The 10257-nt window shown below is 39.4% G+C and overlaps 1 protein-coding gene across 2 annotated transcripts; it reads right to left on the bottom strand.

Annotated features, from left to right (window-relative positions):
- Window positions 1-2808: 2808 nt before the first annotated feature.
- On the bottom strand, window positions 2809-9164 carry LOC137738012 (protein PHR1-LIKE 3). 2 transcript variants are annotated; one of them, XM_068477610.2, is made up of 7 exons: window positions 8808-9164; window positions 8502-8713; window positions 5145-5221; window positions 4844-4898; window positions 4191-4278; window positions 4024-4093; window positions 2809-3483 (listed from the first exon to the last, which is right to left on the bottom strand). In XM_068477610.2, exons 2-7 carry the CDS (start codon window positions 8698-8700, stop codon window positions 3037-3039), a joined length of 936 nt encoding a protein of 311 aa, XP_068333711.2. In that variant the 5' UTR covers window positions 8701-8713; window positions 8808-9164; the 3' UTR covers window positions 2809-3036. The 2 variants fall into 2 exon arrangements, with proteins under 2 accessions (XP_068333711.2, XP_068333712.2); XM_068477611.2 differs by having other exon boundaries at window positions 4191-4269; window positions 8808-9108.
- Window positions 9165-10257: the final 1093 nt, after the last annotated feature.

The following is a 10257-nucleotide window of genomic DNA, read 5'->3' as shown; positions in this document are numbered from 1 at the left end:
TCTCCATCTCTGCATAATCCAAACTTCAGACTCCAGACAGCAGTTCCCTTGCCCTGCAATTGTAAGTAGCCCACCTCCCGTGGTAGCAACGACAGCATTACACATCTTCAAACCTTTAGCTTTCTGCAAAGAACAGGGAAATCTCTTTCTTCTGCACTGTCGTGACCAGTTTTTTTTTTCTCCGGTTTCCCCTCCCCTTCTGCTTTTCCCCAAGAGAAATACACGGAGTTCCAGAATGATGGAATTGTGGGTCCCCTTGGCACACAAGACACTGCCAAATTAGACAAAACAAAAACCGATGACCTGAAATTACTAAATTGCCCTTCATGTGTCGTATTTGGTAAAATCTTCATCTTAACTTTAAATTCAGTGTTGCTTGCACCCATGAGTTTGTAACGACAAGTACTAACCAAGTATACAAATTAATATGTCACATGTATCCTTATTACTAAGTCAACATTTACACCTATAAGGGCATTTTGATCGTTTCACAATTTCAGGGTATAAAATATAATAAAATTAGTTCTCGGTTGTAACACATAATGCAAAATCCTCAATGACAAGTTGTGAGCGACGGATTGTCGTTTACGTTTACGTTTACGCTTTGATTGGGCATCGCCGTAAGGGTTTTTAGGCAATTCTTTTTTCAAAGTAGCATCTTTTAGTGGAATGCAGAATATGAATTGTTTGGATCGTTGAGATTACGTTCGAAAATTTAGAATTTTCTTAAATACTGCTCGATGTTTACTAAGTTTAGGGCAATATTTAAGCAAACCATAAATTTATGAACATTATGTTAACGATCCGAACTGTTCATCTCTTACATTCCACAAAAAAAATGCTACTTTGAAAAATGAATTGCCCAAAACTCATTTTGGATATGACCCCGATCATATCGATAGGATGTCATCCCGAGCATCTCCATAATTTACTTTGTGGTCTTTCACATTTTTATTATTTTTATTATTACTTTTTATTTTTCAAAAATTTTTATTACACATTTAATTAAACGTGGCATAACCAAAGGCGGCCACATGTATAATTTGACGTAGCAATGGGGTGGAGGAAAATGCAGTCCCACGATGAATGTTTAAAAGGAGGCTAAATTTTAGCCACCCACGTGGTAAATCTAGTGGTGTGCATTGGAAGGGGGGGGGGTGTGGGATTTTACTTTAGGGTTTGGTTTTGGCTTAGAAATCCAATCATAGCTTACGTGTCTGAACTAGGTCGTTTCTTCTAGAACGGTTTTTTTATCTATGGTTTATTATCATAACGTTTCACAATCCGTCATCATATGCGTAATAAACTGACGGCTGGAGGTTGTACCCTCTTTTTGCCATGTTTGGCTGTCCATTATCAATTAAGGAGGCTTTTCATTTCCTCTAGGCACATGTATTTTGCCACGTTTGGCTGGCCATTATCAATTAAGGAGGCTTTTCATTTCCCCTAGGCGCATGTTGGGGACTCTAAGTTTGCATGCACATGTAACTGCAATATTTGGAATCATTATCTTGTTGGTTATGTTCTGCATGTCACCTTAATCCTTTATTTATAGGTGGTCTTAATTGTCCATGGCATAATCTCTTTGCTCTCTCTTCATTCAAACCAATTACTGAAAATTTCCACCTATTCTAGGACTTACTCAATGGCTCACAACTTCCCAGTTCTTGCAACTTCTTCCAGCCCTAGGAGATCAATCTCCTTACTAAAGCTTCCATCATGAGCAAACCCATTCCCAGTCCATAACCGTGGGGAATTGACAATTGTCGTCAAAAAAGACAACTGTAAGTCTACCTCTACCTCTCCTCAAGGCAACGAACGATAGGCTGTCATGAAGTTGTTCAAATGAGATGGAACCCCATGCAAAGTTGTTAAACCTATCCATATCCTCCATGAGGTGGAGGTACTCCAGATTCACAGCGACATTGGTCTTTGCCTCATCAATATAACCTCGGCAAAGTATATTAGGCCTAGCTTAAAGGCATCCTCCTTGTTCTTGCACTCCTTAAACACCCATTCAACCTCCCTGCAAGTCACAAATATTTTTTTGATCACTTTCTTTGCGGCGACCTTGGCTTTACCTTTGCCCTTTTCTTTCCTCCCCTTGCTACTTTTACCTGCCAACCCTAATTTCTCAGAAAAAGACTCCCTCAGCAGCCTAATCCTTTCTAGCTCAACCTCTACATCAACAGGTGAGCCCCTCTAGGTCTTTAATCCCTTGGTTTGCCACTCCATGCATCGACAACTCATGGACCAATTGCCCACTAAAGGCCAATAGATCCACATGCTCAAGGTGACCAAAGCAAGTGGCCCTAAAGGTGGCAAAGCGGGAGATGAAGAGTTTTGGGAGGAGAAGACAAATTTAAGCAGGTTACTGTTGATGTCGGGGAGGGTGAGAGTTTAAATCCCCAAATTTTTGAAATATGCCGGGTGCTGTTTTCATTTAGTGACGAGCCATTGATGACCTAATTTCACATTAAGCTCATTTTGATAGACTATTTTTCAGCTGTTCATATTTGATCCATCGGACCGCATTCTGTTTATACCTAAGGTCAGCAACATGCGGTTCGCACCTTAGAAAACGCAAAAGTGAGCTACGTGGCAAACAAATTTAATTGAAAAATAAGCTTGGTTCAGTTCGGACCTTATAAAGAGCGGGTACAGAAGCGAAATGTTCTAAAACGGCTAAATTGAAACCCAAAAAATACCTAAAAGAAATCAAACAGATCGTTTTTGTTCCGATTCGGACCGGGTTAGATTTGAGTTCTCGGTCTATTATGCGCAGGCCGACACGCCAGGCCAGATCAGTGTGTAAAAAGGAGAATGACTTGTATAGCCCGGGGCAACACTGGCGGTGTACCGTACTGGTGCCATACAAGTTGGTCCCTGTTAGATGGTATCCCCAGAGCTCATATGCAAACAATCTGCTTTACGGACCACAGATGGTGCATTTAGCAAAAGATGGTGCATTTTAGATTTGCTAGACAAGAAAAATAAAATGAAAAAGGCTTCTTTTCTAAAGGAATGTCTTGCGACTCATCCAGTATTACTCATGATCCATTCGACTTCCTGCCTCATGTTGCTCTCCAAAGGCAACGAGTCTCCGTTACCGAAGAAGGGTCTTTGTCTTTTCTTCATAGCAGCAGCCAGTGAACTCATATCCATTGGCAAAACAGGGCTTCCGGTTGATGTCAAGCAGCTATCAACAGAGCAGTTGCCGAGGCAAACCATTACATTGGAGGCATCTCTGTTCTCTAGAGTGGCAGCAAGTTCCGACAATGAAGGCATTTTTGCGGAATGAAGTAGGACTATCCCTTCAGAGTCATTGGAAACCCTAATAGCTAGTTCAGAGGGTTCCTCCTTAGCAGCTTCAAGCCCAGTGGCCGAGGCAGCCTGGTCTTTCAGAGCCTTACAAGCTTTCTCAAGTATAGACTGAAGATACTTGCTCTGTGCTTCAATTCGAAGTTGAAGACGACACTGCACCTGCTTACACTATAGCCATTAGAAATTGGCAATCAATAATCACAACGAATTTAGCATACTGCATGAGGGGGAATAACCAAGATTATATAATTACACCGGAGGTCTAAGAGTATTTTATGTCAAGCTTGCAAATGGATTTATCTCGTAAGCGTACAGGTAAAACCACCAAGGCAATCTGAAATATTGTGTTTCATTATAAAAAAGGCTATTCTCTAAAGAGATGAATATACATTCCAAGTCAACTATGTCAGCTGGTGCTTAGTCTTTAGTCCATCTGTTGTACAGCTTTCTAATTGTATTTTTCTGTTTCATTAATTTAGTTAGTTTGTCACTAATTGCAGTTAAGCTCTCAGCATATAAACCACGGTGTAATACAGAAACCACATTTTCTCGCCAGGAGCTCCTGAATTCTGACCTGCTGTTATATTTACAAGTTGATGTGGTTCGTACATGCTGTAAAAGAACTATGCAATTGTTCAAGGTAATGAAAACCCCGTAAGCTGCATATTAGTAGCTAAACAAGCCACAAAAGAGACTAACCTCCAGCTGCTCATGCAGTCTCCGTTGGACTTCCATTTGTACTCGCAAAGCCTCAGTAACCTGGAAGCCACTGTTTGAAAGATGAAAAGCAACAATTACATGGACATATATAGATTAACATTAGAAGTAATTTGTAATAGAGGAGTAATAAGTGAAAGATCAAATACTCATTCAAATCTTCTGCAATCACTCTTGATGAGGTTGCCGAGGATGAACCAGTGTCCTGGCTTTCAGCAATACAAGAAGCTGCAATCCCTACATATTATTACGTAACTAATAAGTATTCCAAAATAAACAGCTTATCACCAGGATCTTTCAGGCACGCAAACCATACAACACTACTTGCTTGAGCAATCAGAATGTGTACAAACACACGTCTTTCACCAGCAGATGTCACGGTTCACAGTTATGAATTTGGTTCTTCAAAGATTTATAATGATAGCACAGCACCCCAAGAAAATGAAAAAATGGTGGCCCATGGAGTTTTGAACAAATGATTTAGAAAAAGTGGTAAACCAGACTATGCAACAGAAAACACGAGATGGGAGATGCCAAGATGAAAAAGGAAAGAAAAGAGAATGGCCACAGCCTGCTGAAAATAGTAATATCTTTGCACTAATTGATTGTATTAAAACAACTTACAGCAAACATATAAAATGAAAATTGAAAATGGGCTGATTATGTTGGATCGTTTCAGCTTTCAGGTAGTATTTGTGATTTTCCTGCCCTTTAATAACAGATCATACAAAAGACACAGAAACAGTACAGGGTAGTTAATAATACAATGTTCCAGCTCTTATTTTTAAGTGTCTGAGGTTACCATCCTTGGAGATTTCAGCTGAATCTTTGCATGATTGCTTCCCCAATCGATATTTCTGCAAGCATAGATCATCAATTAAACACAGAAAATTTGGAAATGGTATATATGTTAGATTAACCAAAAATACAATAAAATAATTAGGGTAAGAAATACAAATGCTATACTAATCAGTTAATTGGCCTTTTATGTCTAAAATACAGGTTACCTCCGTCCCACCTCCCTCCTCCCTCTCCTTTCCCTCTCTCTCAACAATTTCAACTCTAGCTCACCACAAATTAGATAATGGGAAAGAAAAACAAACCTGAAGATGCGATTTCAAGTGATAAAGGGTAAGGCCTTTAACTCCCATTGTTCTCATAATGGTCTTAGGTGTTGCTTCTGCAATAAGAAAGCATTTAAAAACAGTAATAATAAGGAAGCAAGCTACCCCATGACATACAGCTTCTGACCAAAACATCAACAAAACTAAGAAATGAAACATAAATTGAATGAAATGGGACTCAAGGCTATACAGATTGGCAAGCAACAAGAAAGAAAATCCTGAATATAAGCTGAACTCTGATTTATAATAAGCAATGAAGTTTGGTCCACAGATATGCCTTAGTCAAATGAGACAACAGTGACTACCCTGCTAGTAAGATGTAAGGTACTTAAGTGAAAAGTTGAACTTCTGCAAGCATTATGAATCTATCATGGTGTTAGAGAAAATAAATTAGAGCATCTCCAATGGGCTCCCTAAATGAGCTCCTACATAAATTTTAGAGAGGATTTGGAAAAATCCATCTCCAATCACAGTATCTATCCACTTCCAAGATAGGGATTCTCATAGGAGCTCCTAAATCTAGGGAGTGAGAGCATCTCCAATGGGCTCCCTAAATGAGCACTTGGCTAAAATTTAGGGAGGATTTGGAAGAATCCATCTCCAATCACACTATCCATCCACCTCCTAAGATTGGGATTCTCCTAGGAGCTCCTAAATCTGGGGAGTGAGAAAGGAGCTCCTAGCATTAATTACTAAAATTAGAAAGGAGCTCCTATCATTAATTACTAAAATTTTAATGATATTTTAAATAATAACTCTATTCCTAATGGTCCACAATCAATATAACTCCCTAAATTAGAGAGTGATTGGAGTAAAACTTTTCTAGGGAGCTCCTAAATCAGCATTCTAGTATTATAAACGAAAATTTAATTAAAAATTAGAGAGCATGGCTGGAGATGCTCTAGAAAACGAGCTCCTAGCATTTATTACCAATATTTTAATAAAATTTTAAATAAAAACTCTATTCCTATTGGTCCACAATCATTATGACCCCCTAAACTAGAGAGTGATTGGAGTAGAATTGTTTTAGGGAGCTCCTAAAGTAACTTTATGGTCTTTTTAGCTAAAATTTAACTGAAAAATAGAGAGCATGATTGGAGATGCTCTAAGGTGCTATTGCAAGCAAGAATGAGAAAGCTCCTATTCAAGGTGGAGATAAAAAGCAACCGAGGACAGTATTACTTCATTTTTAGAGATAGATGTGGTGGTTCGAGTTATTTCACGGAATAACACTCTTATATATTGAGCTCATAATGGCACCTCGCAATTCAAAAGTCTCTCTACGGCTGAACAATGAGCGTGTTCTTAGGCCATCATAGAAACATAGATAGGGTCGACAAGGGAACGAACAACGAAACTTTATGACAGCTTTTTCACACACGTTCACTTGCATCACATACACAAGTGCTCTCTGAACTGTGCACCTCGTTTCGGTCCTTTTCAAAGTCCTTCCAGTGTCTAGCATCTTCCACTCCTAGTTATCCCACCGACTCCAGATATTTTAGTCACTTCCTCAGTAGCTGGGGGTTGACTATGAGTTGTAGTCTTTTCTATGACTTCTTTCTAGTGTTCTTTATACGGGACTGCTTTTTTGTTTAATCCTTTTTAGGGATAAAGTGCCAGGGAGTTCTCTGGGAGCATAAGGTGAGGACCCTAGTTTAGGCTATACTTGACTTCCATTGGACTGGATTCAAAGAGGCTTTGGTGTTCCATACTAAACCCGAACTTGCAGCTCGTCAACCGGCTCCATCAACTCTGCTGTCAGAAACTGGAACTTTCCTCTATACATTCTATTTCTAGCCCGCCCCACACCCCCCCCCCCCCCCCCCCCCGGGCGGGGGGGGGGTTGGAAATTAACAGATTTGGGGGAGGAGAAGAGCTTCATTACTAGGTGGTCTCTTCATGAGGGATTGGACAAGCTATTTCCCTAACCAGAACTTTCGGGGTTCCCCTAGAGAGGTGATAGAAATAAAAGTCATTTAAAGAGGGCAGCAGAAGCAAAGTAGAGGGACCCGAAACTACTTAGCTGTCAACGACGTCCACTTTCTTGGGTACACCTTCGAAAAATGAGCCTAAAGACCTTTCTTGAGGCACTTTAAGAAAAGATGCCAAGGCTTGCGGACATACATGCACCTTCTTTGAAACCGGCTGTGCCTCATCCCGATTCTTCCAAAGAGAAAAGATTGATGAACAAAATAAAGCAGTGCCTTTTCCATCACCAACTGAAACGGAGAGGGCTTCTTGCCTGATCCGAATAATCATATATAGTAAACTACTTTTCTTAACCTTAACCCTAAGTACAACAAAGCAGCCTCAATGCAGCACTATAACTAACACTAATACTTGTTGACCTCCCTTAAACTGCTGGAACATAAGCAGGTTTCTACACCCTGGGTATGTAAGAGCAGCTCAATACAGGGCTCCGCCCCTCAGTTGGAGCATTTGAGTCAAGGTGGAGATTTGTTAGAAAATGATTCAAGGTCCTGTTTGGTTTAGTTTCCTCTTTAGGATCCCCTAGATAGACTACATTGACTAGGACACATAAAGAAGTTTCCTTCCTTAAGTAAGCTTTCCTGCACCTAATTCGTTTAGGATATTCCTCTAAATCTATATCAAGGCCCTTATGTGCCCCTAACAGTTTACAAGATAGTGAGGGGAGCAACAGGGGAGCGGGAGAAAATTGAGAGCTTGTGTGTATTGGGATTTGGGTTCAAAATTTGTAAGGTTGAGAGTTTGGATGTAAGCAACTTTCCCAACCACTTAAAATGTTGTATACTCTCTCGTTCTTCTCTTCGCTTAATTGGATATTACAACTGTGCAATTATGTCATTTGTAATTCAAATTCATTAGAAGAGCTTGTCAAATACCATTAACCATGAAGCAAGATGACTGATATTTGAAAATAATGAATGCAATGATTGTAGTGATCGATCTCATGAATGATAAATAACCTCGTGACTACCAAAATATGATTCCAACCAATCACCCCAAAACCCAACAAAGACAGTAAGAACACCCCACAAATCACTCCAATTCAGCATGACACTAAATTATCAAAATTATCCCACCAACGTAACCGTAACCAAGTCAAAGGAGGGAAAGAAGTAAAATTTCAAATAAAAGTAGAATATTCCAACAAAATCTCTCCCCTTTAACGTAATAAAGAAACACAGAACAAATGAGACACATTAAAAGCAGCAATAGTTAAAAGAACAAAAACCCAATAACCAAATAACAATTCAGACCAACATAAAATCCCAGAAACCACAAATATGCAAGCTTCAGAGCTGCACAACCAATATTTCTTTAACAAACAAGTAAAGAAGCAATACTCACTGTCAGGGCCACCAAGTTGAGTCACAGCATCCACAAACCTATCATGGAGCTCCGCCGTCCACCGGAGCCGGGGCTTTGGATCGGTAGTCAGAACCAAGCAACCATCACCCAGCAGGTTGGAACCGTCCAACGACCCACCATAGTTTTCATGCCCACCAGCACTCCCATCCAGCGGCAGAGAATGGATAGAAGAGTACATTCTCAACCTTCTCCTGAAAAAAACAAAAACCCACAAAATATTTCTTCAGAAAGTGAACGAATTGAGGACCCGGAACTGTTTTCAGACCCGTTTGGAAAGATGGGTACCTGGGATTCAGGGGTTGGAGCCCCGAAAATGCAAAGAAGGAGAGGAGAAATCAGTGGGTTCGGAGGAATGGAGGTTGGAGCTTGAGTCTGGGAGAGTGGGAATGGGAATAAACTAAGGCATGCGAGACTGAGCTGATGAGCTCAGCTTAGCTTTTGGACAGCGATGTCCTGGAGTGTCCAGGGATGGAAAAAACAAAAAACCGAAAATTCCAAACCCAACCAAAAAAATGTCGAAACTGAACGGAAAAAATCTCAAATCGAAAATCTCAAAAATTTCAATACCCAATAACGAGCTGATCCTGAAAATTCAATATAGGAATCGGTCTCACATTTACATTTGTTCAGTAATCCCGAACCAAATTGAAATAAAAAAATATATATATATTATTTAATTTTAAATATATATTTGCTGTCTTTGTAAATTTATATGGTTATGTTTGTTGTCTTTGTTTGCTATGAAAAATTACTTTATATTTGAAAGGTTTTTTAGCTAAAATGGTCCATGAGATTTGCATAACACATCATTTTGGTACCTGAGATTGAAAATCAATAGAAATGGTCCCTAAGATTGTCCACCATCCATTATTTTGGTCATTTCGTTAAAATCTCTGTTAAGTGTCCCTGGGCTCTTGGCTGGAAATTTAGGCAATTTTTAAAGCTTCATAACTCAATTATTTCTTAACCAAATTCGATCCATAATATATCAAAATGAAGATAGGAAAGTGTAGAACAAGATTATACCTATTTGGAAGCCCAATGGTTGCCGAAGATGGCCGGAAAATAGCCTGAAAGGTGATTGATCTGTGGGAAAACTGGAAAACTTGCTGGAAACTAGGTAAACTTTAAACCTTCATAACTTCTTCAATACTCAACGAAATCAAGTGATTCATAAACGAAAAGCATACTTCTTAATGAGACAAAGAGAACGGTACCTTTCTCGATGGCTAATTCGTCATGGTTTAGACGAAAAATGGCTCAAAAGTAGCTAACTTGAGACCAAAATAGCCACTTTCAAGCTGTTTTTCGGCCAAACCACGACCATTTAGCCTTTGAAAAGGTACTATTCTCTTCGTCTATTACTTCTTTCCGTCGAGAAGTATGATTTTCGTTTTTGAATAACTCAATTTTGTTGAGTATTGAAGAAGTTATGAACGTTTAAAGTTTACCCAGTTTCCGGCGAGTTTTCCAGTTTTCCCGCGGGCCAGTCACCATTCAGGCTATTTTCTGGCCATCTCTGGCAACCATTTGAAGGAAATTATTTGTCTTAGCTAAAAGCATGTAAGAACATTTGAACACAAAAGCAAACTATTAACACTTTAAAGTAAGCATGCATTTAAAAACAATTCTAAAACCCATGACTTTCAAAGCCTAGGGAATGGTAAACCACAAGACTATTTAACAACATTAAAGAGAAGAAAGGATTTTGAGATTCAGTACCCTTGAAGCTCAT

The sequence above is a fragment of the Pyrus communis genome, chromosome 13 (assembly GCF_041283825.1).
Source record: "Pyrus communis isolate YQ-2024b chromosome 13, ASM4128382v1, whole genome shotgun sequence".
Lineage (NCBI taxonomy): Eukaryota > Viridiplantae > Streptophyta > Magnoliopsida > Rosales > Rosaceae > Pyrus > Pyrus communis.
The sequence above is the reverse complement of the archived record's forward strand: the minus strand, read 5'-3'. Positions and strand labels throughout refer to the sequence as shown.

Excerpts from the sequence above, each read along its gene's own strand:
- LOC137738012 (XM_068477610.2), bottom strand. The coding sequence starts at position 8,700 with ATGTACTCTTCTATCCATTCTCTGCCGCTGGATGGGAGTGCTGGTGGG. Across the intron at positions 4,094-4,190 it reads ATTGCAGAAGATTTGAATGA|TGGCTTCCAGGTTACTGAGG; the intron begins GTATTTGATCTT and ends TCTTTCAAACAG. Across the intron at positions 3,484-4,023 it reads GACTGCATGAGCAGCTGGAG|GTGCAGTGTCGTCTTCAACT; the intron begins GTTAGTCTCTTT and ends TAGTGTAAGCAG.